This window comes from Lagopus muta, chromosome 18, assembly GCF_023343835.1.
Source record: "Lagopus muta isolate bLagMut1 chromosome 18, bLagMut1 primary, whole genome shotgun sequence".
NCBI classification, from domain to species: Eukaryota; Metazoa; Chordata; class Aves; order Galliformes; family Phasianidae; genus Lagopus; species Lagopus muta.
This window is the reverse complement of record NC_064450.1, coordinates 5,472,210-5,499,762: the sequence shown is the minus strand read 5'-3', so window position 1 is coordinate 5,499,762 and position 27,553 is coordinate 5,472,210. Positions and strand designations below refer to the sequence as shown.

At 55.4% G+C, this 27,553-nt stretch overlaps 5 protein-coding genes across 12 annotated transcripts in view; 1 reads left to right on the top strand and 4 right to left on the bottom strand.

Moving 5' to 3' along the window:
* Window positions 1-1,181, bottom strand: part of RNF213 (ring finger protein 213) — a 48,662-nt gene extending 47,481 nt beyond the window's left edge. For 2 of the 4 annotated variants that reach the window (XM_048964723.1, XM_048964727.1), the window contains exon 1: window positions 472-925. The gene's annotated coding sequence lies outside the window, so the exon portion shown is untranslated. Of the gene's footprint in view, window positions 1-471; window positions 926-1,014 lie in introns of those variants that run through there. The other 2 variants (XM_048964725.1, XM_048964724.1) reach the window with 2 other exon arrangements.
* A 530-nt stretch (window positions 1,182-1,711) lies between these two features.
* On the bottom strand, window positions 1,712-7,310 carry SLC26A11 (solute carrier family 26 member 11). Of its 2 annotated transcripts, none has more exons than XM_048964729.1 (16): window positions 7,119-7,310; window positions 6,561-6,753; window positions 6,302-6,387; window positions 5,866-5,945; window positions 5,183-5,325; window positions 4,916-5,091; window positions 4,761-4,833; window positions 4,605-4,655; window positions 4,433-4,493; window positions 4,121-4,176; window positions 3,894-4,034; window positions 3,176-3,303; window positions 2,722-2,821; window positions 2,407-2,543; window positions 2,013-2,085; window positions 1,712-1,916 (listed from the first exon to the last, which is right to left on the bottom strand). In XM_048964729.1, exons 1-16 carry the CDS (start codon window positions 7,308-7,310, stop codon window positions 1,822-1,824), a joined length of 1,785 nt encoding a protein of 594 aa, XP_048820686.1. In that variant the 3' UTR covers window positions 1,712-1,821. The 2 variants fall into 2 exon arrangements, with proteins under 2 accessions (XP_048820686.1, XP_048820687.1); XM_048964730.1 differs by having other exon boundaries at window positions 2,407-2,540.
* On the top strand, window positions 7,309-10,270 carry SGSH (N-sulfoglucosamine sulfohydrolase). Its single transcript, XM_048964731.1, is given in 10 exon segments — window positions 7,309-7,392; window positions 7,394-7,486; window positions 7,488-7,638; window positions 7,781-7,941; window positions 8,039-8,144; window positions 8,532-8,682; window positions 8,809-8,965; window positions 9,062-9,143; window positions 9,223-9,426; window positions 9,594-10,270. Coding segments are annotated over 10 exon segments (1,749 nt in total). The 3' UTR covers window positions 10,154-10,270.
* Window positions 10,271-10,921: 651 nt separating this feature from the next.
* On the bottom strand, window positions 10,922-16,107 carry GAA (alpha glucosidase). Of its 3 annotated transcripts, XM_048965049.1 has the most exons (20): window positions 15,701-16,107; window positions 15,481-15,626; window positions 15,234-15,399; window positions 15,059-15,155; window positions 14,872-14,991; window positions 14,669-14,787; window positions 14,465-14,596; window positions 13,745-13,855; window positions 13,484-13,597; window positions 13,310-13,394; window positions 13,116-13,233; window positions 12,820-12,953; window positions 12,582-12,733; window positions 12,350-12,498; window positions 12,129-12,270; window positions 11,845-11,943; window positions 11,578-11,742; window positions 11,243-11,395; window positions 11,109-11,172; window positions 10,922-11,020 (listed from the first exon to the last, which is right to left on the bottom strand). In XM_048965049.1, the coding sequence occupies exons 1-19, from the start codon at window positions 16,067-16,069 to the stop codon at window positions 11,113-11,115; spliced, it is 2,631 nt and encodes an 876-aa protein (XP_048821006.1). In that variant the 5' UTR covers window positions 16,070-16,107; the 3' UTR covers window positions 10,922-11,020; window positions 11,109-11,112. The 3 variants fall into 3 exon arrangements, with proteins under 3 accessions (XP_048821006.1, XP_048821005.1, XP_048821007.1); XM_048965048.1 differs by having other exon boundaries at window positions 10,922-11,172; XM_048965050.1 differs by having other exon boundaries at window positions 10,922-11,172; window positions 11,578-11,739.
* Window positions 16,108-16,271: 164 nt separating this feature from the next.
* On the bottom strand, window positions 16,272-27,553 carry CCDC40 (coiled-coil domain containing 40). Of its 2 annotated transcripts, none has more exons than XM_048965046.1 (18): window positions 27,433-27,553; window positions 26,504-26,675; window positions 26,185-26,342; window positions 25,608-25,691; window positions 25,306-25,525; window positions 24,930-25,087; window positions 23,906-24,028; window positions 23,422-23,543; window positions 22,438-22,681; window positions 22,146-22,328; window positions 21,107-21,352; window positions 20,179-20,392; window positions 19,472-19,641; window positions 19,077-19,168; window positions 18,404-18,524; window positions 17,718-17,906; window positions 17,163-17,321; window positions 16,272-16,649 (listed from the first exon to the last, which is right to left on the bottom strand). In XM_048965046.1, exons 2-18 carry the CDS (start codon window positions 26,643-26,645, stop codon window positions 16,404-16,406), a joined length of 2,871 nt encoding a protein of 956 aa, XP_048821003.1. In that variant the 5' UTR covers window positions 26,646-26,675; window positions 27,433-27,553; the 3' UTR covers window positions 16,272-16,403. The 2 variants fall into 2 exon arrangements, with proteins under 2 accessions (XP_048821003.1, XP_048821004.1); XM_048965047.1 differs by lacking the exon at window positions 27,433-27,553 and adding an exon at window positions 27,219-27,419.

Below are 27,553 nucleotides of genomic sequence, written 5' to 3'. Positions count from 1 at the left end.
GCGTGGCGAAGGGCGGGCAGAATGCTAATGAGTCCCGTTAGGTGAGGTGGGGGGACAGGGAGGCGTGGCTGCCTGCGGGGTCCGGCCCGTGACGAAACGGGGGCAGCGGGACCGGGGGTGCTGCCAAAGGAACCGGGAGCGGGACGTCGGGGGAGGGCGGGTAGCACCGCGAAGAACAGAGGGGAAGATGGAGGAGCTGGGGGCCGGGACACCGGACCCGCGGGGAGGGGATACAGGAGTGCTGTAAAGGGGGATGCCCCATGGAGGGGAGCAGCGAGGAGGTGCCGGTACGGCCGGGGTGCACCGTGGGGAGAACCGGGATGACCCATGGGCTGAGCAGTTCCGGGTGTACCGGGAGGAGCGGGTTGCCCGGGGGGTCGCCGAGCACCGCGGTCGTGTATCGGATCGTCCCGCTACCATAGCACAGCTCCGAGTGCTGCCCCACCCGCGGAACCCACCGGCAGCACTCACCGACGGCACCGAGACCCGCAGCCCGAGCGCTCTGCTACCGCCGCCCCCGGAGAAGTTTCGTTTTTCCACGGAGCCACCAAGTTTCCCCCGCGGAACGTCACCGCCGCCGCCCCCCGGGCCGTTCCCGACCAATCCACGCCACGCGGGTGGAGGCGGGGGGGGCACACGGGGCGGCTCCGGACACCTCCTCCGGGTCGGCTTCCGCCGCTCCCGTGTCGGCTGATGGCTGCGGACCGGGCCGGGAGGCCCGGGCAGAGCTTTAATGGAGTGGCGCGGAGCCTCTTTTGCCGCTCTTGTTCCACTCAGACCACCAAACCCACCCCACTTTTCCCATCTCGGAGTCTTCGCAATAAACATCCCCCTCGAAGTCCCGCAGACCCCAACCCAACCGCGTGCGCTCTCTCCCCGACTCAGCGCTGCTCCCGCGATTCCCGGGACCGTTGTCCCGTCCGGGCTGGGGTCCTTTCTCCGGGGCCACTGATGTGTCCCCTCCCGGCCCTCCGTGCGGAGCTGCGAGGGGCAGCTGGAGCCGGGTGTGCTCACCTCACCTGTGGGCATGGACGGGCGGACGGATGCACGGACGGACGGACGGACGCGAGCCGCTCAGCGCCCGCCCGGCACTGCTGCCTCCACCGCGATATCACCGCGATGTCACCGCGATGTCACCCCGCCCTTCGACTGATGGCAGCCGTGCGGAGTGCGGGAGCTGAGCAGTGGGCAGCAGAGCGACTTTCGCTTTCATTTCCTTATGCTGCGCTCAACCGTACCAAGAAACTGTAGATCGATTTCTCCTTCCCGCACGTCAGCTTTCTCCAAAGCAAGATAAAGATGTGCTGAGTCAGGAACTGGAGTTCCTGTTTTCTTGTATCCCCTGATGGGGGTCAGCCAACTGCTTCCCTACACAGGGCAGAACCCAGCTCACGGGTGGGACCCCCCGACAGAGCCTGGTAGAAGACCCCATAGAGCAGAGGGATAGCTAAGGAGCATGTAACAGAGGCTTTAATTTCCTGGCAGTGTGAGCTGAAGTGCGGCCTTGAGCTGCAGGGCAGCTCCGACGTCCTTAAAATGTGCATCTGTGTGTCAGAACCCAAAGATTTTACAGTTCTCTGAAGTGTATCGGAGTAAGAAAAGCCTCCAGAAATAAAACATCTGATTTTAAAAAGCAGTTTCTTCCAGGATGGGGCCAATCTTGAGGGAGTGACTTTATCCCAGAGTCCATCGGGTCGCTGCTCTGTCCCCACATCTCTCCCCCAAGCACTGCCTGCCCTTGCAGGCACGGGATGTGCAGCCTCTGGGGCCATTGGGAGCAGCTCTTGAGGCACAGAGTGAGCCCCGCACCACAGCTCTGCTTCACTGGATAAGTCCTGCAGGCAGCAGTGAGCTCTCATCGGTGCTGTCAATGTAGGCTGTCCTGCTGACCCCCAGCTCCGCTTCGCTACAGCGTGCTGAGTGAGGAAGGGGGAAAAGCAGGATTAAGCCAGGGCTCAGCCTCACTCCCCCAGCTCCCTGAGAGCCATAAGAGCATCTCATGGCAGCCTCACCTGCCTCCTCCCAGCTGAGAAAATGTTGGAATCCCTCCAAGTCTGCGGCCAGCAGGGCTCGGAGAACTGGGTCCTGAGGGCAGAGAAACGGGCTGGGGAGCTCTGTGCCAGGAGCCCCTCTGGGCAGGGCAGGGCAGCACATGTGCTGTGCGGGGGACGCAGCCCTCCCTCACCACCCCACAGTGTGGCTCAAGAGGCTGCAGCCACCACCTCTCTGAGACGAGGATGCTACCAAGAGAGGCAGCCACACAGTTGTGCTTTGCACATGGGCTGCTGCAAGCCAAGGGCTCACCCTGGAGCAAGGAAGGCTGAGTCACCTGCACCAACCCTTCCTGGTACGTGTGAACCAGCATGGTGCTGGCAGGGCTGGGGCTTTGCATGGCTGCCCATGTACCTGCAGGCTGCAGAACACCAGCGAGATGCCGTGCTTGTGCAGGTCTTGCAGCACCTCAGCCAGCCCCACCACTGCCGTGTAGTCGATGCTGCTGACATGGTGGCAATCCAGGATGACAGAGCACGGTGGGGACGCTGCTGGGAGAACGCATGGTCATTTTCCATGAGCAGTACAGGTGCCCCAGGGGACACAGCCCTGCGGATCAGGCAGCCCAAAGCTGTGTTTGGTCATAGCTATAAGGCTCAGCTCCCCCAGAAGTGATCTGGGAAGCACTGGGGGTCCCCATTTCCATCTGATGGCTGAGGAGCACCATACCTGCCAGCGCTCGGTCACGGATGATGTCCTGGAGGTGGTCAGCAGCAGGGAAGTGCAGGCTGCTCCCCGGCTGTACGACCAGCACACCTTGCTCCAACACCTGCACGGGGCCCATGGGGCTGAGTCACAGTGGGCTGAGGGCTGGGGTCTGCCCTGAGCCAGGAAATGGCCCACGTGACAATGTGAGCCAGTGTCCTTCCTGCTGGGTGAGCACACCCCCATCCTCACAGGAATTCCTCTCCTGCACACACCCAAGGTACAAGGAAGCAATGCCTCACTCTCCTGTCCCTAGTTCCTTGGGTTCCTCCTGTGCTTTTGCTCCTTGGAACAAGACCCTGGGCTGTGCTGACAGCTGGCTGGGGACATGGGACAAGGCAGGAGCAGGACAGGGCCCTGCACCATTCCCTGCTGCTCTCAGGGAGCCGGCGAGAGCCCAAGCAGGGTGTAAGCCCACCTTGATCGGGGGCCTGGCCACGGAGTAGAGCAGGAGGATGCCTGAGACCAGCACGCCAGCCATGATGCCGTACTGCACCTCCCAGAAGCAGAGCAGAAATGTCACACAGAGAGGGACGAGGTCCAGCCCTGCAAAATAGACAGCCTCAGGCTTGGCTGTGCCTCATCTTCCAGCCACCAGAACCTCAGTGTCAAGTTGGTAACCAGCAGTGGATAAGCAGAGGGAAGCGCAGCAGAAAATAGATAAGGTGATGCAGCACTCTGATGCTCCATAACCCAATTCTGGTCCCACAGGGAAGGTGGAATGGTTTTAAACTAAAAGAGGAAAGAATTAGGTCAGATGCAAGGAGGAAATTCTTTAGCCAGAGGTGATGAGGCCCTGGCACTGCTGCCCAGAGAAGCAGTGTACGTGCTCCATCCCTGGAGGTACCCAAGGCCATGGATGGTCCCTGGGCAGCCTGAGCTGGTGGCAGGCAGTTAACCCATGGCAGGCGGTGGGCCTGAGGGGGGTTCTGAGGTTCCTTCCAACCCAACCATGCTCTGATTCTATGACCCAAGGGCAGAACAACTGAGGAGGAAACAGTCACTGGGTCAGCAAAAGGAGAAACCCCCAGCCGTGGACACGCAACCCCTGGGAAGGGCTCAGGCATTTCTGGGGCCAGGGCTAAACACCCCATCTCACCCAGTCTGGGCATCACCCACCCCACTTGTGCCCTCACTCTTAACCCTCCAGAGTGTCCTGAAGATCCTGGCATCAAACATGGGGACCACAGCAGAGATGATGACGGCCGCCAGCGCTGCTTTAGGGATGTAGCAGAAGAGCGAGGTGAGGTAGGCCAGGGACAGCAGCACCAGGGTGCCTGTGGGACAGCAGCGGTGCCTCAGCCTTGCCCCCCCAAGTACTGGGGCTCTCCGAAGCCAGGAGCAGCAAGGTGAGAGGCAATACCTGTGACGAGCCCTCCCATGGGGGTGCAGACCCCTGTCTGTGCATTCACTGCTGTCCTGAAACACAGAGCCACATGCTGCCCCTTCTGCTGCCTGCACAGCCCCTGGGCAGGTCCCGCTGGGGGCTGCTGGCAAACCTGGTGCCCCTCACCCACTGTGGGACTTGGGGGGCAAAGCAGCTGTGTGATGTGCCCGCCTTGCTGCCAGCTGGGGGCTGGGGCATGGGAACCACCAGCACCACACGGGCTCTGCCTGAGGTCTCTGCGCAACCCCCCAGGATGAGCCCCAGTTCATGTATTCACCATACACCCACCGGCCAAAGCTTCCTGTGATGGGATACGAGGAGAAGAAGGAGCCCAGGATGTTGGCAGTGCCTGCAGTCAGGAAGGAGAGGGGCTGTGGGTGCACAACTCGATCTGTGTCACCGCTGTCACCTCCTCTGCTCCAGATGGGCCCACCCATCCCTATAAGCCCCACAGCCTTACCCATGGCCAGCAGCTCTTGGTTGGCATCGATCCTGTAATCGTTCTGTGAAGCTGCAAGGAGAGGAGCACAGCCCAGAGCGCTCAGCACACTGCCCCCATGGGAACTGAAAGGTCCCCTCAGCCCCCAACCCCTCACAGGGCCCCCTCCAGCCGTACCAAACGCTTTGGCAATGGCAACAGTCTCCAGCACACCCACCAGGGGGACCACGGCCAGCCCAGCCCCCATGTCCTGCAGAGGAGGATGGGGAGCATCAGAACAGAGGAGCAAGCCCCGAGGTGCCGACAAAGCAGCCCCAGAGCCCGGCACCCACCTGCACCATCCTGCCAAAAGGCACAGTGCCATTGGGAACAGCCTTGGAGAAGGGTGGTGGATGGAATGGGGGGAGCCCACAGGGAACACTGCCGGTGAGCGTCAGTGGTTGGGAGCCGCTCACCTGGAAGGAGTATGCCACCAGGCCAGCAGCCAGCACCACCAGGGCATTGCGTGCTGCGGGAGAGAACAGCCCTGAAAACCTGGGGCAAAGAGGGGAATCCAGGCTACGAGGTCCTGGGAGAGCAGGGGGCAGGGAGCAACGCACCTGTGGCACAGCTCTGGATGAGCAGGATGCTGGCCCTGGTAGCCAGTGGCTCTGTGCTGGCAGCAGGGTGCAGGCGGCTCTTCATGGCCCTCAGCCCAGCCAGTGCAGCCAGGCAGGACAGCCCCAGAACGGCATCCCCAACCCTGCAATGGGATGTGTCAGGGCTGCTGCCTTGCAGGGACGCTGTGGCACCACCAGCAAAATGAATCACCAGCAAAACTCATTGCATCGCTGTAGGGGAAGGAGAGCGTCTGCCCTCCACACCGCCTGTGGGCTCTTTGGGGACAGGGAAGAAGGATGCCAGCGGTAGGCAGGATTCGTGCAGCCGGACCCACCACCTCCCCTCCCCACAGCAATGAGGTGTGTGAAACCAGGGAGCTCCTCTCTTGGGCAACCAAAAACTGGGGGAGGACTTGTGACAGATGCACAGCCCCAAGGATGTGCTTTTGGGCTGGCAAAATCCTAACGGGGAGCAGAGAACAGGAGAAGTTCGCCCTGTCCCCCTCTTTAGGAGCCCATGTGCATCCCTATCTTCGAATTTCCAGAAAAACTGGGAAGTGTAGAGAACAGGCTCTCGAGTCACAGTGCTGGGCATGGACTGAGAAACAGTCCAAGGGGTGACCAGAGGCATGTAGTGAAGCAGCAAAGCCTGAGAGCAGCAAGGGTGCAGGGGCGGTGCTGACCTGGTCTCCCCGATCCTCCTCAGCGTTTCATACACCTGCAGGAAAAACTGCCGAGGGATCCCCTGCAGCCCCAGGATGTTCTGTGCAGAAAGACAACCTCATGCAAGCCCAGCACACAATGGCCAGCCCAGGGCACTGCAGGCTGGGACAGCTCAGGGCAACTTCCCTGAGTTCCAACACACAGTGAGGACAGACCTCCTGGGCTGCCCCAGGGATGCTCTGGTTCTCTTTCAGCCCCAAGCCCTGAGAGGCCTCCATCCCAGGCAGCCCCTGCCAGACCCATCCCCTGCTTCCTTGCACAATCTCACACTGTGGCCCTGAGCCTGATTTTGGTTAACCACAAAGGAAGCATTGCAGCTCCAGAAGAGCCAGAGTGCTGCCCACTGCTGAGCAGCCAGCACGGCTCCAGGAGAGGGGGGCAGAGCTGAGCCCCTACCTTGACCTGGTTGAAGCTAATGGTGATGGAAGCAGCTGACGTAAAGCCCTTAATGACTGGGCAGGAAACAAAGTCCAGGAGGAAACCTGCATGGGATGAGTGACACAGATTGCTTTGCTGGCACTGAAGGGGAGAAAGGGGTGCACGCAAAGCTGTGACAAGTGACAGCAGCACAACGCCAGCATCTCAGAGAACACAGGGGAGGGAGCGACAGCAGGACACATCTCTAGAACACAAACACACAGCACAGGCATCTCACCGAGGTGCAGGAGCCCCATGGCCAGCTGGATGCAGCCAGACAGGAAGGCGAGCAGCACAGCATAGGCAGGGTCATGGAAGGCGTAGGACGAGACAAGCAGGGACATGATGGCAGTGGGGCCCAACGTCACATCCTTGGCGGTGCCCAGGAGGCAGTACACAAAGCAGCCCACGAAGGAAGAGTAGAGGCCGTACTGCACGGGGACACAGAGCACTCAGATTGAATACAAGGAAGAAGTTTTAACACTACAGGCAGTGAGGCAGTGGCACAGGTTGCCCAGAGAGGCGGTGGTGCCCCATCCCTGCAGACAGCCAAGGGCAGGGATGGGCTGTGAGCACTGATGGAGCTGTGGGTGTCCCTGCTCAGGGCAGGGGTGGCACCAGATGGCCTTTAGGGTCCCTTCCAGCTCCAACCATGCTGTGATGGTATGATTCTATGCCACCTGTGCTTGCACCCAGCCCTACCCGACCCTCCCAGCCGTCCCACTCTGCTCTGCTTGCTCCAACCCGCGGGTCCCCACGGGCAGGGCCGAAGGCAGCCCGGGGCTGTGTCACCCACCTGCACGGGCAGCCCGGCCACCTCGGCGTACGCCAGCGCCTGCGGCACGACCGTGAGCCCCACGGTAACGCCGGCGATCAGGTCGAGCCGCAGGCAGGACAGCGAGTAGCGCGGCAGCCAGCCGAGCACGGGCAGCCTCCGCAGCACCGCCCGCTGCCACCAGCGCTGCCCGGGCTCCCGCGGGCCCCACATGGCTCAGTTTGGGCTCACGGCATCCTCGAGGGCCGCTCCGCCCGCGGGCCGCCCCGCTCCTCCCGCCGCTCCCGACAGCTTCGGGCACACAGACACCCGCAGCGCTGCATCCGGCGGGCGGCTCCGCCTGGGACGGATGTGATCCGTTCCGGCCGGCTCATGTGACTGGAGCAGAAGGAGGAGCTGCGGCCCCCGAGCCCTGCCGGTGTCGGTGTCGGTGCCGGGGCCGGGGCCGGTGTCGGTGCCATGCGGGTTTGGGCGCTGCCGCTGCTGCTGGGCGCGCTCCGGCTCGACGGAGCCCTCGCCCGCAACGTGCTGCTCCTGCTGGGTGAGCGCCCGGGGAACGCGGCTGTGCTGCGGGATGACCGTGAGCTTCTCCCTGCCCACCGCCGGTTCTGCTGCCCGCAGGGTTCGGCCGGGCCGGGCTCACCCCGTGCCGCAGGGCTCACCCCGCGCTCCTGTCCCCGCAGCGGACGACGGCGGCTTCGAGAGCGGTGCCTACAACAACTCGGCCATCCGGACGCCCAACCTGGACGCGCTGGCACGGCGCAGTCTGCTCTTCCAGAACGCTTTCACGTCCGTCAGCAGCTGCTCGCCGAGCCGGGCCAGCGTGCTGACCGGGCTGCCCCAGGTGGGCATCCCCTGCCCGGCACTGCAGCCATGCTGTGCTGTTCTGGAGGTCAGCACGCTGGGCATCGTCCCACCGCGTGGCCTCCCCCCGTCTGCAGCACCAGAATGGGATGTACGGGCTGCACCAGGGCGTGCACCACTTCAACTCCTTCGACGCCGTGCGCAGCCTGCCGTGGCTGCTCCGCCAGGCAAACATCCGCACAGGTGGGGACCCGGCACAGGGAGGGAATCAATGACTGCAGCCCTGCGTGGTGCCGGGTTTATGCCCCTGCTCTGCTCCCTCCCCGGCCTCCATACTGCTTCCACTTCTGTTCTCCTGCTGCTTTCTGGCTCCCAGCCTCATGCCGGACCCACACCTCCCCCCCATTTGCTCGCTGCTCCAGTGCTGGTGCACGCTGTGGCCGGGGCAGAGCAGTCCCAGGCAGGTCCCATTTTCTGACCGCACATAGAAGTGCCTCTGTATACAGCAGCAGGGACTGGGGCATCATTTGTGATGGAGCAGAATCTCTGCACCAGCCCTGGGGCAGAAGGAGGGGCCGAGAGTGCCCTGCCTCTCTCCTCTTGGCACAGCACACATCTGTGTTTCTATAGGGATCATTGGGAAGAAGCACGTTGGGCCTGAGGCTGTGTACCCCTTCGACTTTGCCTACACGGAAGAAAACAGTTCGGTGCTGCAGGTGGGGAGGAACATCACCCGCATCAAAGCACTGGTCCGGCGCTTCCTGCAGAGCCAGGACACGAGGTGGGATGGGGCCCTGTGTGCCTGGGAGCCCTGAGCACCCTGCAGGGGGGACACAGAAGGCTGTGACTGGGGGGGCCAATGGGGCACACAGGTTATCCCCAGCTCCGCTGCCTCCCCCCTCTCCAGGCCTTTCTTCCTCTATGTTGCTTTCCATGACCCACACCGCTGCGGGCATTCCCAGCCCCAGTATGGAGCCTTTTGTGAGAAATTTGGCAATGGAGAGAGTGGCATGGGCTGGATCCCTGACTGGAAACCACAGCTCTACCACCCAGAGGATGTGCAGGTTGGGGTCATGGGGTTGCACAACAGCCACCAGCCGTGGTGTGCCGATGCCACCCCTCCCATGGCCCCACACACCACTTCCCCTTTCTCCATGTAGGTCCCTCACTTTGTTCCAGACACACCAGCTGCCCGGGCAGACTTGGCAGCTCAGTACACCACCATTGGGCGCATGGACCAAGGTAAGGGGTGTGGGAGCAGGCTGGTGCCTGCACACAGAGCTCTGTCCTGCAGCTGCCCAGCTCTGCCTGCTGCCCACAGGGATCGGGCTGGTGCTGGAGGAGCTGCGGCGTGCTGGAGTCCTCAACAGCACGCTGGTGATCTACACCTCTGACAATGGCATCCCCTTCCCCGGCGGCAGGACCAACCTCTACTGGTCAGGCACAGCTGAGCCCCTGCTGCTCTCCTCCCCAGAGCACCCCGGGCGCTGGGGCCAGGTCAGCTCAGCCTTTGCCAGCCTCCTGGGTAAGTGCTGCCTGTGAGGAGGGAGCGGAGCTGTGCCAGTTCTCTCCTGCACTGCATCTCTGTGCTGCAGTCACCCCAGCATAGGTGGGATAAGCACGGGTGACCCTCTCGGGTTGAGCTTGCTCCCATGGGTGCCAGCTCCCTCCTCACCTTCTCTTTCCCTGCAGATCTCACACCGACCATTCTGGACTGGTTCTCCATCCCCTACCCTTCGTACAGCATCTTTGGCACAAAGCGGGTGCAGCTGACGGGTAAATCTCTCCTGCCAGCGCTGCAGTCAGAGCAGCCCTGGGCCACCGCCTTCAGCAGCCAAAGCCACCACGAGGCCACCATGTACTACCCCATGCGTGCGATCCAGCACCGCCAGTTCCGCCTCATCCACAACCTCAACTACAAGATGCCCTTCCCCATCGACCAGGACTTCTACGTCTCACCCACATTTCAAGACCTGTTGAACCGCACCAGGGCAGGGCAGCCCACGCACTGGAACAAGACCTTGCACCAGTATTACTACCGGAACCGCTGGGAGCTCTTTGACTGCAGCCAGGACCCCACTGAGAGCCACAACCTGGCCTCTGACCCACACTATGCTGCCGTCTTCCAGATGCTGCGTGCGCAGCTGCTGAAGTGGCAGTGGGACACGGGGGACCCCTGGGTGTGCGCCCCTGATGCTGTCCTGGAGGAGAAGCTGAGCCCGCAGTGCCAGCCGCTGCACAACGAGCTGTGAGCTGCTCCACCAGCACTGCCTGGCCTGCAGCACGAGGATCCTCGTGGCTCTGCTCAGACTGAGAAGCTGTAAAGCCAAACTGATGCTCAATAAAGCTTCTGGTGGAGAGCTGTGTGGTGTAGCTGGGGCTCAGCTGTCCCTCTGCAGCTCACTGGGAAGCAGCCAGCAGCCACTGGTGGGCACACAGAAGTGGTGTAGTTCTCATTTTGGCACAGTGCACACAGCATGCAGAACTGCTGTGGTGTGCATGCTCTGGGGCTGCCCTGATTGTCACCGCTGTGACACCCTCAGGTGCAGGGAGGGGACAGGGGCAACCACTAGGCACCCTTCTATTCTTTGTGGGGCCGGGCTGTGATTAAACCCCACAGCTCAGCACAGCTCCGGAGTTCCTAAATGCTGGGGATGGAGCCAGGGTGCCCCAACCAAGGGGAGGGCTGAGAGCTGATAGCAGGACAGGCTGGGACTGAGCCCAATGGCTACAGCAACACGAACTGCTGGGAGCAAACAACCACTCTTTATTCACAGCATTTCTCCCCAGGCCCCCCACCCTACTCCCAGCCCTCGTGGAAAAGCTCCAGATTGCATCCCACACCCAGCACACACCAACCACCACAGTCCAGTGTGCAGAAAGGACTCTCCCACATCCATCCCAAAACCACAACCAGGAGAATCCCCACAGTCCCTGACAGGTGCCAGGTTTCTCACACTGACAGGTTGCTGTCTCAGAAGGCACTTGGGTCTTTTTTTTTCCCCATTCTGTCGATGAGTTTTTCCCCATCCCCTCAAGTTCTGCAGGCCTGCTTGTGCCAGTCCCGTTCTTACACCTCCTGTGAGTTCATTTCAGCACAAATATGCCAGGCTCAGCAGCTACAACACATGGGCAAGAGGCAACACTGCTTCAGAAGGGATGGACAGATTCAAAGCACAATGGCACAGTGACACCTGGGACAATCACCTGCTCAGGACCAAGCGACCACAAACTGCTCCCACATCGGCAGCGACACGGAGACACGCAGCACCTGGGGAGGCAAAAGCAGAGTCAGCCCCATCCCACAGGCCCGGGGCTCCCCCAGGAGGAGCAGCACTCGCCTGGGTGTCACTGCGGTATGAGAAGTCCTCCACGGGGATGCCATTGGCCAGGACTCGCTGTGGAGCACTGGGGACGCCCAGCACGGTGACGTCCTCCAGCAGGATCCCATCCAGGTGGCCGCCAGCCCGCAAGATCTGGCTAAGCACGGCACCCTGTGGAAACAGGGAAGGTCATCCCCCCAAGCACCCCCTCCTTGCCCCAGCCAGCACCGCTGGCACCGCATTGCGAGCAGCTCGAGGGGATGCAGTGATGGCAGGGCTCACCCTGGGGACCTCGGTATGATGTGGGTGCATCAGTGCCCTCCTCCCAACTCCCAGCCCCATCCCATGCTCACACGTGCAGCCAGGAAGAGGATCTCAGTGCAGTCCCCCTTCTCGAAGCTCTGCCAGCTCTCCCCATCGTCCCAGTACAGCTCTCCACGGGCGAAGCCGTCCGGTGTCAAGGCCACCACCACGGTCATCCCCTTCTTGCGGGACTCAACTGTGTTCAGTCCGGGCTTCTGGGGGTGCAGGGTCAGACCCAGGCCCTGCCCCAACCCCACGCACAGCCATGGAGTGGCTGGGTCCCATTGTCATTGGGGTGTCACACAGAGAGAACTCACCTGCAGGGGCAGGATATGCCCTGCTCGGATGTGCACGTTAATGGTGTCCAGGGGTGCTGCTAAAAGGATCCATTGCCCTTTGCTGTGGATGGTTGAGTCCTAAATAAGAAAAAGAAGAAAGGCTGCATCCTGGGGATCAACGCATCCACGGGGATCCCAGCAGAGCATCACAGCCCTCAGACTGCCACAAGGGATGGAAGTGTCACAGCTCTGGGGACAGCTCACAGGTCATATGTTGGGGTGAGATGGAGAAAGACACACACCGTCCCACAGCCAGCACTTACCCCTGTGAAGCTGTACCACGTCCCAGCTGGGAAATAGCCACTGACTTTGGTCTGTCCCTGCTCCAGCACCGGCGTGATCAGCAGCCCTGCGCCCCACAGCAGCTGGCGGTCCACGCTCCACGTGTTGGGGTCTGTAGGGAACCTGGGGAGGAGTGAAGGGGCAGCACCACAGCAAAGCCCATCCTGCACCCACTGCCCCACGCCCAGCAGCTGGCACTCACTCAAGGAACAGTGGCCGTGCCACCGTGTCCCCAGCCACGTGTGCCCGGTGGAAGAGGGTGTAAAGGTGGGGCAGGAGGGAGTAGCGGAGGCGGAGGGCCCTCCTCATGGCATCCTGTGCAGCCAGGCCAAAGGCATAGGGCTCCTGTGGCTGTGAGAAGCAGGAACTCAGACAGTGCATGGATGCACGCATGCAGCGATGGATGGGGACACGGCCCTCGGCCCCGTGCTCACTCGGTTCCCGTGGTCATTGTGGTTCCTCATGAAGGGGTAGAAGGCACCCAGCTGGGTCCAGCGCACGCACAGCTCCTCCGATGTGTCGCCCGCAAAGCCACAGATGTCAGCACCCACCAGCGGAACCCCGAGGAGGTTGAAGAGCAGCACCTCTGCGGGATGCACAGCGATGGCACAGCGGCACAGGGATGGCTGCACAGCCCCAAAGGGAAAAAGGGGACGCGGCCCCGCAGCCCACCTGGCACAGAGCGGGCCAGCTGCTCCCAGCTGCTCTCCACATCCCCTGTCCAGTGCCCTGCATAATGGCCGTGTCCCGCAAACGTGGAGCGCGAGATGACGAAGGGTCGCGTGCCCCGCACCCTGAGCAGTGCACTGCAGGGAGAGACCGGGGCTGAGCCCTGTGCTGGGGGCACGGCAGCTGTGCTGCAAACCAACCCCCCTCTTGCTCCCTGCATCCCCAACCGAATCTGAGCTCACACTTCCACCCCAATGGCACCAGCATCTCCAGCTCCCACCCGGTGGGCTGACACTTACTTGTGGGAGGCGATGGCCTCGGTCAGCCCATACAGGCTGTGCAGGTTGTAGTGGGAGGAGAGGTGCTGCTGGCTGGAGGCGCAGATGGTGCCTGCCTGCAGGCGGCCCCCAAACACACCTGCACAGAGAGGTGAGGGTGAGCTGGGGGCTGCCAACAGAGCACTGCCCACGGCAGCACCCCCAGCGCTGCTCACCTGGCACGTATGGGGGCTTCTCCAGGCTGCTGTCAGGGCAGCCATCCTGGGAGCCCTCCACAAAGTTGGATGGCTCGTTCATGTCCTGGGGAAGGCAAGGAGGAGCCCTCACTGCTGGGGAAGTAGGGAGCAGGGAAGGTGGGGAAGGAGCTGGGAGTTGCATTGGCCACTCACAATCCACATGCCATCGAATGGCACCTGCTGGTGGAAGTCCTTCACCATGTCGTGCCACCACTCGTGCGTCTCAGGGTTGGTGAAGTCTGGGAAAGCCGTGGGGCCTGGCCACACCTGCAGGAGGGTCAGTGATGGGCAGAACCCCAGAACCCCAGAACCCTGGCATCCCTTGGTCCCCCCTGGGTGCTCCCCTCCTTCTCGCCACTCCCCACAGCCCCCCCACGGCCCCCACGCTCCAGGACGGAGCTGTGCTCCTCACACCTTCCCAATAAGTGGCTGCCCTGTGGCGTTGCGGATGAACACTCCTCTCTTCAGTCCATCGTCGTAGGGCCGATAGGTGCCAGGTGGCCCCGAGCTGCTGATGCCAGGATCCTGCAGGGCACAAAGCCACAGCATCACCAGTAAGGACAAGGAACGGCTCCCAGCCCCACTCCTGTATGAGATTTTATAAAACCCAGGAGAGCAGGGGGCGAGGATGTGGCTGTGGTGATTAGAATCACAGAGTAATTAAGGTTGGAAAAGATCTCTAAGATCCCCAAACTCAACCCTAACCCATCCCACTGACCATTTGTCCCCAAGTGCCACATTTCCACAATTCTGGAACACCTCCAGGGCTGGTAACCCCCCCACTCCGCTGGGAAGCTGTGCCAACGCATCACCGCTCTTTTGGAGATTAAAAGTTTCCTAATGCCAACCCATAATAGTCGTGCTCCAGGCCCCTCACAGCTCCACTGCCCCTCTCTGGACACATTCCAAGGCCTCGATGCCTTTCTTGTAGTGAGGGACCCAAAGCTGAGTGCAGCACTCACCACTGACTCACTGCGTTCAATTGGCCGATGATGGAGCACTGATCAAGGGCTACTAAGAATCATCCGACCCCACCTCATGATTTATCATAAATGTATGAATAAACCCCAGACTGCCACTAAACCGAAGCCGTGTAGGACTCAACCGATGAGGTGAGCAGGCCACGTCCCTCACCACGATCATGACATAGTGCAGTCCACGCTGATGGAAGTCGTGCACCATGTCGGGGTAATCCCTGAAGGTTTCCTTGTTGTAGGTAAAGTCCCTCTTTGCATCCATGTAATCCAGGTCGTTCCACTGCACGTCCTGCAGGGCAGCGCTCAGTGAGGAGCAGCCCCACATGGTGCCCACAGCCACCCCACATCCATTGCCACGTACCAGGGGGAAGCGCCAAGCTGACATGTTGGCTGCAGCCTGCCGGGTGGTGGCAGAGGAGGAATAACCCCAGCGGCACAGGTGGAAGCCCAAGGCCCAGTATGGGGGCATGAAGGGGAACCCTGCGGGGCAGGAGAGCAGCTGCTAGCAGGGGTGGTGACATGCTGTGAGCACCCGAACCCCACTGCCATGCTGTGCCATCCTACCAACAACATCCAGGTACTGCCGCACCACATTCTGGGGGTCGGGGCCCAAGAAGACATAGAAGTCCAGGATGCCTCCTGTTGTGCGCCAGGTCAGGGCTGGGCTGGGCTGCAGGAGCACATCTGGGGGTGCAGGCAGTGGTTAGTGCAGGGTCAGTCCCGGTGTGGCCACGTGCCTGGCAGCACTCACCCATGGCATTGCTGTTCAGCAGGAAGACACCATGCGCAGAGCCACCGTCCTCCAGCACCAGGTAGAAGGGATGGGAACCATAAAGATTGACCTGGGGCTGGAGCAGAGTTCAGGTGAGACCCCAGTGCCCGCCCAACCCCTCACCAATCCCATCACCCCTCGGCCCCGTCTGTACCGCTGGTGCCATGTCTCGGTTCCACAGTGTGACCCTGGTCCAGGCCGTGTCGAGGATGAGAGGGGACAGGCGCTCCCCCAGCCCAGAAATGAAACGGGAGGGCAGAGAGGTGGAGATCTGCAGGAACTGGTCCGCAAAGAACAGCGGAGCGACGCTGGTGTTGAGCCTGCGGGGAGGAGCGGGGAGTGCAGCCAAGGCACGGCACGGGGCACGACCGGGGCTCGATACTTACAGGACCTGCACTTACAGGACCTGCCCGCCGGGCTGCCGGAACACGACGATGCCGAAAGGGTCCTGGCGGATCTGCACCCCGTACAGCACATCAGCCGCACGGATGCTCACCCGCGGCGTGGCCATGGGCACCTCGTAGCGCTGCCGCGCCGGATCGCGGAGCTGCGGAAAAGAGGGGCTCAGCGGGGCCGGCGGAACGGGAAGGAAATGAGGGGATGGGGGAGCACGGGGCGCACCGTGAAGCGCAGGCGGCTCTCGGTCTCCAGCGCCACGTCCAGCCGCAACGTGCCCACGTCCGCGGGCAGAAAGCTGGGCACCACGCGGCGGAGCCGGGCCGCGTAGCCGCCGGCCGTGGCCGTCACGTTGTCCGCCCGGTAGCTGCGGTAGCCGCGGGGGAAGAAGCACCAGGGAGGGCCGCCGTCGCCGGGGCCGGACGGAGCGTAGCAGCAGCCCCGCTCCTCGCAGCCCGCCCGCGCCAGCAGCCGCTCGGGGCCGCAGTCGAAGCGTTCGTCCGGTGGCACCGCGCAGGCGGAATCCGCGGAGCTGCGGGCGGAGGGGAGCGAGCGGAGCAGCAGCGCCAGTAGCAGCGCCCGCCGCCCCGCCATGGCCTCGGCTCCGCTCCTTCCGGGCTCCGCTTTCCCTTCCCGGTGTGCGCGGCGCCGCCTCCCGCTCCCGCCGAGGCACCGCAGCTCCGCACCGCAGCCCGCGACCCCCCGGAACGCTGGGGCTGAGCGCCGCCTGAATGCACGGAACAGATGAACCCGTGTCGGAAAATAGAAGACACGAAACGGATGAAGCAAAAGAAACCAAACACGCTTTGCAGTAGCACGTCTTTAATGAGGATTTGCATCTTTTTCTCTCTTTTTTTTAAACATTTCTTTATAAAACCTTCCCACCTCTCCCCCTTGGTTGCATTGCCCACACCTGGTCCCACACCTATCAGGCTTCCTGCGAGCCCAGCCCGGATTCCAGGCGCTCCCCGAGCCACTGCAGGGCCGGGTGGTGCTGCGGCTGCTCCTGCTGCACGCGGTGGACAATGGCACTGATGGCACGGAGCCGCTCCTGCAGTTTTTGCTGCTCGTTTCTGCAGCTCTGCTCAGAGCTGCACAGGGGTGTGTACTTCCCTTCCTTCAGCGCCTGCAGATGCTTCTGCCGTGTCTGATAGGCCACAATCTCCAAAAGGTTCTGAGAAAAGCAATGAACAGAAATTGCTTTGATAGCGAGCTGCACGCAGCAAAGAAAACAACACAACACGATTCAAGGCACAGAAGTACTGCCACCATTGTGAAATCGAAGGGTGCACCTTCATATCGAGTGTTGCAGATGTACAGTGACATCACATCAGTCATAAAGCACAGAAATACCTGTGCACACAAGGATATGCTGGGGTCGTTGCCAGGACAAGGTTTGACACGCTTAAAATTTCATAGGATGCTATTCAAGACCTTGAGATGGCTTTCAAATTAGAGTTCTCCCCCTGACCCATACAGTTTTATGCAGTGTTTCCAAGGAAAATGCTGCAGGCTGATGGTTCCAGGTGAATGCTGCCTCACCAAGAGCATACCTGTAGCATCAGTTCAGGACTGTCCCCAAAACAAGCTTAGATAACTCAAAGTGCTGCTAACATCAAGTGTGTCCAGCTCAAGCAGACAAGGAGACAGGAGCTGGCAGCACAAGGAGGCAGCAGGTTCCACTCACCCATTGCTTTTTGTACCGAAGACATTCCGTGTGTGAATCGAGGCCATGGGACTCAGCCTGCAGCATGCACATTTCTTGTTGCTTTTCCACCAGGCTGGCACTAAGGGATGCTTGGGTACTCTCCAGCTCCAGGATAATTTTGTTGCAGTCTTGAGCATTCTAGTAAACGCAAGAGAAGGAAAGGGCAGACTATGGATTGTGGTTCTTGAGTTCAGCTGCACTCCCAGCACCACGCTTTGGGGCTGACAGTTTGTTTTCCTCACAGTAGGCGGCACAGTTTTGGATTTAGGATGAAAATAACACTGCTGTTTTAGTTACTGCTGAGCAGTGCTTACACTGAGTGAAGGACATTTTTGTTTCTCACGCTGCCCTGCCAGCAAGCCTGCTATCTTCAAAGGTTTTCAGCTACTTAAAATGAATTCCCAACGCCTGCCCTCTGTGCAGGCCTGATCTGCGTACTGCCATCCCATGCACCTGTGCTGAGCACACACTGGTGCTCATTACGAGGCAAAGGCTGGCCGTGTCAACTCGTGCAGCACTGCTTTGCTTGCTCACCTTCTGGCTTTCAGCAATCTTCTTTCTCAGCTCCTCTTTCTTGCGGCAGAAGTCGCTCTTGGTGATACGTTTCTGATCTGTTTTGTTCCGACCTTCCCCACGAGTTGCGATGGCCTCCCTACGAGCAACAGATGCCTCCATGTCACGAATCATCTTCTCCTGCTGCTTCATCAGCTGGCCGTAGCGGACCTGCATTTGTCAAAATATAAAGGGGAACAAAAATAACAAATGGTTACAAATGGCACCTCGTTGAAGTCTTCTGCGTGGCACATCCCATCAACATAAATCAGATCCGTGTGACACAGAAGCCTTTGCAAGGCAAATTTTGTTCTAAATCAAAACCTAGTTTGGCCCTGTATAGTTCTGGGAGGAAAAGGGCTGCCTTAGTTACCAGCTCTGTATCAACGTGTATATCTAAATATCTATCTAAATCTATCTATAATATCTAAAGCAGAATGTTTTACTGAATATCATTAGCAGTAGCAAAAGCAGAAGAGCAGAAATATCTTGGGAATGAAAGGAAGAGCTGCTTCACCAGAAGACTTCTGGAAGCAGTGATTAAGATGAGGCAGTATTAGTAATCAACATTTCTTTGCTTATTGGAGTCACAAAATAAGAGGATGTATTCCATGAATGAAAAAGAAAGCAGGTATTTCTGAATGCTGCTGCAGCACACAATGGCTCACCTGCATTCTGTGAATCTCTGCTCTCATGGCTCGGATTTCTCCTTGCCCTCTCTCAGAATCCACTGCTGAGCGCATCTCTTTTGTCAGCTGGATCTTTTTCTCCCACAGCATGATTTGATGCCTTCAGTGACAAAAAGGGAAAGGAGGGCCTTTGTAAAGGACAGAGAGAATGCTCTCTTTGTGTAGCAGTGGCAGCACGCTGCTGAGGCTGATTCTGAACACAGAGCAACCTAAAAGTTTGCACACAAGACATGTGAAGTGGCAGCAACAGCACAGCGTGAAGTCAGACAGGAAGCTCCACAATTTATAAGCTGTCATGATGACTGAAAACAAGCAAGCCCAGACTGACAGGACTGATGGAGCACAATTAATTGCCCAGGACAGCACACTGGCTTTGGGTTAATAACAGATCGCTGTGACATCCAGAACAAGTATGCTGGGATCATTAGAACCAATATCCTCCCAGCTCTTGCTGGTTGCAGGGACAGCTAATGCACCTTTCAGTTTCTCCATTTCAAAAATTCATTCAACTCCTTTCATCTTCTCCCAGAAAGACAGAGGCACAACTACAGGTGCTGGTTGAGTTTGGTGACTGGAGGAAAAAAGGCAACATGGGCCATTATACAGCAGTTCTAAGACTGTGGCATTAAGCAAGAAACTCTCTGATACCCACTCTGCTTCCACCAGGCTGTTTAAGAGTCTTTCCTTCTCCTCAGTCAATTGGCTGTGCTTCTCCTGCATCTCCATGGATTCCTTTTCTGCTGCCTGGATTTGGGAAGTGTAAAACAATACAAATTTGTCAGACTGAGAAAGATTCACAGCATCACTGTTTATCTCTGAGCTGCGTGTCCCTTTTGGTTGTCAGCTTCTTATGCTCTACGAGTTGCACATGAGTTTCTGCTGTGAGATAAAGAACCATCATCCTGAAACAGTAAAGAAATTGATGCTCTTTCTGTGCATAACTACGTAATTTCCACTTAGCCATACTGTTTTCTAGCACAAAACTATTTTCCTGCTGTACAGAACTCTCAAAAGCCCAGTCTGACCGTAGCATGGGAGCTTCTGTACCTTGAGAGAGCGTACGAACTCGTTCTCTGTGATAATGTTGCCATACTGCAGCTCTGTGAAGCTGCTGTTGTTCTTGCTGATCAACACATTCAGCTTTATCAAGTCATTGGATATGCTCTTCATGTGACGTTCAAGGTCTTTCTGCTCTTTTATTTGCTGTTGGATTTCATCTACGGGTGAACAGAAAAAGAAATGTAAATAGAATTCCTGTCAGCAGCAGGTCGAGTCCAACCAAGTCCAACCAATTTGCTGTTAGAGCAAACAGCCCTGCACGTGGAGCTGTCTGGGTGCCACACACCCAGCCAAAACATTTTTCCACACAGCCCAAAACTGAGATAAAGCTTTCGACAAAGACTGCTGCAGTGAAAAAGAGCTGGTTTAGGAAACTATCACCTGTGGGAACACTGGCCTGCCAACTATCTGCAAGCTTTGGATAAAGGCATGGAATTCATGACGTGGCCACTTTGGGTTGAACAGTTTCAGTTAAGATCATTATAGGAAACGTAACAAACAGAAGAGCAGGAGGTGCCTGGCTCTCAGCCTCACAGTGCAGCACGGGGCCACGTGCATTACTGCATTACTGCCTGCACACAGATGTGAGCACTGAGGGCATTCTTTGGATTGACACAGAGCCTGTGAGCCTTTTCTCCCTTTCCTACCTCCACTGGTGGCCGAATATTTTAGGGGGGAGTTGGGGAATTACTCACTTTCAGTGCGCAGCTTCTTCTGCTGCATTATTGTGATCTGTTTCTTTAACGTGTCCAAGGAGGTGAGCTGGTCCTCCTGCTCACGGGTCAGCTTGAGCAGCTCTCTCTGCAGACTGAGCCAGTACTTCTGCAGCATCATCACCTCAGAATTACATTCTTCTATCTCCTTCGTCAGCTTGTTGATCTCAATTTCCAAAGGTCCCAATTCTTGCCCCTGTACGAGGGCAAGGTTTGGGATCAATGAGATGGAAGGTTCTGGAGCACTTGTTTAAAGCACCATTGCAGAGGGCAGTTCAGGTGCTGCAGTGCCTAACTCCCTGCTTCTGTTACCCCTGAGTTGAATGGCACTAATAGGAGTGCACGACCTCATAAATGCAACAGAAACCTGCAAGGTCCTCAGCTTCTGTAGTGAGAGGGCCACCTAAGTGCTAACAACAGGCCCAGCCGGACATTCAGAAGCTTACAGAGTATGTGCCACAGCACTGATTCTCACATTGGTACCCAGATGAACTTCAGTGCCAGGAGCAGATCTGGGTACCATCCAGACAGGGCCAACTCTCAATGAAATCAAGTCACTGTCTGTCCCATTCTCCTCTTGTTGACCTTTCTAGATTCTATACCGTTACCTTATTTACTCCCAAGCTTGATGTCATTCAACATTTTCTTCAGGTACAGACAGCTCTGTGCTGAATCCTGCACCAGGCCCACCCTCCTTGCACAGCAATTCCCTACTTTCAGTTCCTCTTTGCACACATGAAGCACTGATTGCCAAATAGAAGCATCACATTAACCAGTGCTGCTTTTGAACCCCATACCAATGCCTGGAAGTTTTAACAACACAACACTCCCACAGCTACATTTATCAAGGACATCTGCAGCCAACACAAAGAATAAGATCAAATTGGGATCAAAACGCAGACATACGAACCCCTTGCTGAGAAAGAAGTGCCTCCAGCTTCTGGTTGTACTGCCTGATGAGCCCTTGCTTATTCTCCATCAGGAGGTTGCCCTTTGAGATCTCACTTTCACCACGACTGATTAGATGGTGGATGTCTTTTATTTCCTTGTCCAGCTCACACAGTGTTTTTTGGAGGACCGTCAGCCTGCAGTTAGTGTGAGTTGTGTTCAGGATAACCTGGCTCATATCATTTTCAACCTTGGAAAAATGCAGCTCCTAGTAGCAGACAGAAGACAAGTCAGTATCACCAGCACTAATGAAGTTTTAATGCCTGTTTAGCACAGAAAATCAGGGAATTTAGATTCTACACCCAGGTCTGCGCTGCAAGCTGTAAGCAAGTTACATACCATGACTGTACCTTTGTTTACCCAACCATTAACAGGAGATATCAATATTTACCTCTGCCATAAGGCTGCTGAAAAACATTAAGAAGAGTAAACATCCCTAAACCCAAAGAGACCATGCTGATTGCTTCTGTATCCCCAGCCCAGATGTCTCTAGATACTTGGCCAGCAGTAGGACATATTTTACCACCTCCAAAATGCATTTCTCACTTAACAACATCTACAGTAACCAGAAAGAGTGGCTATGTCTATTGGTTGTTTGAGTTATGAATGCAGCTTTCAAGAACATCCCTGCTACTTTTGTCCATCCTGCTCCACACAGAGCTACAGTTTGGTCTTTTCCAAGCCCACTGTCTCTGCATTTTACTGCACAACACAGACACTAATAGGAGTTGATGCAGAATATCCAGAACGTCCAGACTTCTTCCAAGACCTAACAACATTTCACAGTGTAACACTTCACAGTGTTATTCATCTTACTGCCTCGTTATTTTTTTAAAGTAAAGGTTGTGCATCACTGGATGAGCAAAACTGGGGTCAAAAACTCAACAAAGCTTCAATTGTGGAGCTGAAGAAGCAAAGATGCTGCCAAAACACACTTGCAAGACATTGCTGTAGGTGATGATTGTGGCCTGTTTCACTCACAAACGGAGAACATACTGTACCAGATCTGTTTTTCTCTGATCAAGTTTTGCAACCAGCTGTGAGAAGTGCTTTTCTGCTTTGTTGGACATCATCTGGTCCCGCAGCTTTGCCATGATCTCACTCTCTATCTGCTCTTTGGCTTCAGTTTCTTTCTCTATGTCCTTACTAATGGATAAGGACTCGTTTAGACGAGCAGCTCGATCCTAAAAGGTAGGGAAGACACAAAGAGGATCACTGCCACTGCCTGGGGAAAGGAGATTAAACCTTAATGCACAATTCAAAAGTGTTGTTCTTCCCAATGACTCCTCTCACCATCTTGATCCTGCTGACAGCCTGCTGTGTCTCGTTGAGAATGTGAGTGTAGCTGCCAGATTCAAGCTTCAAGGCCTCCTGCTTTGAAAGGCACTGGGCAATCAGTTTCTTTGTAGTGTTGGCATCATTATATGAACGGTTCAGTATCGTGACAAGCATCTCATTCTTCTCCTCTTCCTTCCTGATTGACTTTCTGTAGCCATGGATGTTTGTTTCTATGGACTGGAGGTCACGTCTGTACTTGCTGAGTGGCAAAGAAGATGAAAAACCTCACATAGGTTGACTTGTGCTGAACAATCATCTGAAATTGCTCTTTCAAACACATTACTGCAGCAACAAATGACCATCTTTATAAGGAAACCTAGTGCAGAGTGTGCAGAGTCCCCAAAAGATGGACAGAGATATTATGACCTAAAGGGAAACGCATGTAGGAAAATCTTTCATTTCCTCCACTGCCATTCTTTTCCATTCTTACCAGGATGTCACCATACAAAAACAATTTTTTGTTCTTGCTTTCAGAGAATCAGTCAGGTTTTGTCTCCAGAACCAACAAATGCTTCATTTGGGAACAATAAGTTTTTTCAAAGACTTCTAAAGGCATCCCAAAATCTTAACCAAAAATGATAGAAAGATCAGGAAGGATTTGTTTCTCTTTAGACTGAGGGATGTTGCAAAAGTAAAGGGACTTTTAGAAGGAATGAAATTCAAATGAAAGAAATGCTAGACAGCTTAAAAGAAAACAAAACACCACACTTGGAGAGAGAATGGTGCTGTGGATCAAAACACAGCAACAAAGAAATGTACTTCTTAGCCAATAACCTTGCTATGATGTACTTCAGAGCAGCAGACTTGCTTTGTCTAACATATCCTGCTCTAACATATCCATGCAGTAACAGACGTGACAGAAGACACACTGCCCCTTTTAGAATCTCTGCTCTCCAAATTATTTGAGGCCTTTCCTGGGGCATTTCTCAGATGCCATACCTCAGCAGCTCCTGTGCAGCAACATAGGCCTCATCTCTTTGCTTCACTCCAGCTAAGCTGTTTGTCCAGTGGTTCATCAATTGCTTCTTCTCCACGTTAATAGCCTGCACCTCCATACAGGCCTAGAGAAGAGAGAACATGTAGACAGGCTGAACCTTTGCTGGGTTGAGAAACCAAATATACTTTGCAACTCTGTACCTTTTTCTTGACATAATATGCCAGGCAGAAACAGCTTCAGGTCAAGTGTCTGATTTATTGCACAGAGAAGTTATAGGCCTTCAAGATAAAGTGCTGAGGAAGTGGGCTAAGAAGTGATTTACAGACAATTCTTAAGGACAAAGGCAAGAAATCTCTTCGTGTCAGCAAACAGGAACAGACTATGAAGCTGTGGCCTGTGTTGTACCAATCACATGAGCCTTAGGGTCAGTCACCCCAAACGGAAATGTTAACCAGAAGAATAAAGAAACAAAAGTGCACTTCTCACCTCATTCACTGCCTGCCGAGTCACTTTGGTGTCCTCTGCCTGGGCCACAAACTGGGCTTCAAACAGAGCAATCTGTTCTTGTAGTTCATAGGCTTTTCTTGTTAAGCGTTCCACTAGAAGATCCTAAAGAGTCAGAATCAAGCATTTCAGGATGAGTAATGCAATCTCAGTCTTCATCAGCTATATATGCAACAAGATTGCCCAGTATCAAGACTGAATGGGCAAATGGATTAGAGCTGATTCTTACTGAACCTCTCCGTTCAGATATGAATGACTGCCACGGGTGCAGAAGAGAACTCTCAAAAGAAAGAGCCCTTTTTTGCTGATTTTGTTATCTTTTGCTTATTGTTCACATTAGTAAACCAGCACTTTGGAAACTGAATTAACATTTCTTCCTGTCAGTTTACATTATATTATGACACCTCACCATTTGGAATCTTAATAGCTTATGATGTAAAATGCTTTGTTAGAAAACATCTAAATCCACTCTACTTCAAGTGTCTGCGTACAACCCTGCATTAAAAATCATCGGTGTGTGTCCTGCTGCAAGCAGAAGGCAGCAGAGGGAGCTCCAGCACACCAACAGGCTTGCTCCTTTCCAAAGTTCAATTTCCCCTGTGAACCTCACTGTGACTCAGAGTAATCCTTAAAGCTTGAACAATGACACTTCTTCACTACCTTCACTCCCCATCCCCCTTTGCTTGCTTGAAGAGCGATTTACTACCGTAAGAACTGCAGAGGACCTGTGGGCAGTGCATACCACCATCTTCGTGGTGGCTTTTCCTTCCTTTTTAGAAACACTTGCTTTGTGGTGTGGGTTTTGTGTGCTGTGTGTGTACGTGTTTGTTCTGTTTGGGTTGATTTGTTTTTGTTTTGTTTTTCTCCAATTCTTTGGGAATGAAGTCCCCATGCACTTTTTACATTTGTCATTACAGCTTTTCTTCTGACAAGGCAGCACCTCCTCCAAGATTCATTACTGTTGTCCATCTTTATTTATCTAAAAGCAGACAGTTTTACTTGATACCTGTTTTTTCTTTTCCACCTCAGCCTGAATCTTCTCTGCTTCAGCCTTCTTTGTCGACTGCTTCATCAGTAAGATATTATGATGCATCTCCTCATCCATATTCTGCATGTGCAAGAGACGTGAGGCCAAGTTTTCTGCTTGGGCCTGCATTGCAGAAACTGAGGAGGTGGGAGAAAGAATATTTACTGAGAACTGTGTTTGAAGGACACACTTTAAGCACAAATAAAATGGAAAGACTAGAAGAGGCTGCCGCACGGATGCTCCTAAGAACTGGGAGCACCTATGAAACTCCCCAGTGAGCGCATCATTCCGTGTGAATCTCACTGTATTCTGAAATCCACTGCTTGCTTTGCATCACAAGGACTGCCTCAGTCACCTTTCCTGCGTTCATCAGCCGTGTTCTGACACACTTTCTGGTAGGTCAGCCTGAGGCCCTCCAGCTCCTCTTCCAGCTGCCGACGCGCTGCGGCTGCCTGAGAGCGACGGCTGTGGCTCTTCTCCAGCTCCAGCTGCAGATGGGCCAGCTGCTGCTGCGCACCATAAAGAATCACCCCGAGCTCTTCTCTCTGTTCATTGCTCTTCTTTGTCGCCGTCCTCTGCAAATACAAGAGGAAATTGGTTCCCTCCCTTCAACTTGCACAGGGCGCTGTGAGAAGGCAACAAAATACTCTTATCTACCAGTTCTCGAAGCTCTAGATCCACTTTTTCCATCTGCTTAGTAAGGTAATTCTTGAGGGCAGCCTGGAATCTTCTCATCAGAGGCTGTAAAAAAGCGTGATGGTGATGATTTTAACACACTTGTATCAATAAATGATGAAGGAACCTTAATACTACTGCCGCTACTGAATAAAACATCATATTCTCTACCATGGAGGCTTGGATTCCTATTTAGCTACACTCACTGCAGCAAGTTATACAGTGGGAGTTCATTGACAACAGAAAACAACAACTAAGAATATCTGAAAGTCAGAAACATCAAGAGAGCTACATCTGAGAGCCCATCCACTCCCTCCTGTATGGAGTACTTGTCTCTCAGGAGTGCTAAATAGAAGCCAATATGCCCACAGCATTGCTCACGTTTGAATCTGAGTTTAATACTGAGAACAGACATTCAGAAGTCAGCACTTTAGCAGAACCTATTTTTAAACATCTAGTCTTAGCACACAGCTAAACCATTGCTTAGAATTTGCCTCCTACATTCTATATAGCTGCGAATACAACCAATAGCAAAAAGCAAGATTTGGAGATTTCTCACATGTTCTGGATCCAGGACAACTAGCTGTGTTTCTTCTGCTGCTTCGTTACTTCTTCCACTTGTTTCATTTTGCTCAGCTCCAACCTGCTGGTGGTCCTGTTCCCGTTTTTGGCCACCATGCTCACTAGCAAGCTGATTAAACTGCTCCAAGGCAGATTCTGAACAGAAAGGGAAAAAAAGAAAATTAAAAAAAAACCAACACATTTTGTAGTGTTGTGTCTAAAGTTGGATTCACAATCACCAGAAAGGAAGAAAGCAGGATATTTTGTTTGTTAGATGGTATCACCTACTGTAGTATCAGTAAGGAATGGGATGATACCTGGCTCTGTGGAGCTGTTCAAGTCCCCTGCAAATGCAGGTGCCTGCATAGGAGTTCCTGAAGCTATATGGGTAGGGCTCTCACTCTCTGTTTCTGGCTGCTCCATCTCTGCCAGTTCAGGAGGGCTACCATCAAATTCCATTTTGTCTGAGAAAGCTTCAGGAGATTTTTCCTAGAATATGAAATTCAACAATTGAATCAACTTTGCAGTCTGTCTACCCCTAAAAACCTGCTTATTTTTGTCATTATGAGATACAGACAACATGAAGGACAAGCAAGAGAATCCTGTTTCATCATCAGCTCACAAATATACTGGCAAAGCAGCATCACTTCTGATAAAAAGAAACCTTTGCAGAGATCGGGCACTAGAAAGAAACATCTCCCATTTCATCAGAGCCTTTTTGTGCACTTCATACAATGGCTTGGGTTGGAAGGATCAAGCTCCAACCTCGCTGCCACAGGCAGGGCTGCCAACCTCCATATCTGATAGCAGCCCAGGCTGCCCAGGGTGCATCCAACCTGGCCTTGAACACCTCCAGGGATGGACGGGGCACCCACAGCCTTTCTGGGCAGCTGTCCCAGCACCTCACCACTCTCATAAGAAAGAACTTCCCCCACGCTCGACCAAATCTCTTCTCCCTGCTGTAGTTTTGTGGTCGCAGCAATAAAATCGCCTCTTCTGAAAGGGACCCGGCCGCACCCCAGCTTCACATACCGTACAGTGCTGACAAGGAAAGAGCAGTTATCACAGTCAAACCTCAAAAAACACCATCAAACACCACACTGCCGTGCACCTAAGGAACTTTCATTGGGATAACTCTCTTTTTCGGGTGAATTGCTTTCCGATACGCCCACAGCAGCCGTGCGAGAAGCACAGCAGACGATGTGGCACCGCAAAGCAGCGGGGCCGGGCCGCAGCCCGCACTCACCCGCCGCCACCGCCATCTTGTCGTTGCCAGGCGACGAGTCAACAGCCGGTCACGTGACAGGTGGATCCGACCACCTCGCCCCGCTATGGGGGGGTGCGGGCGGGGGGCGAGGGCGCTCGGA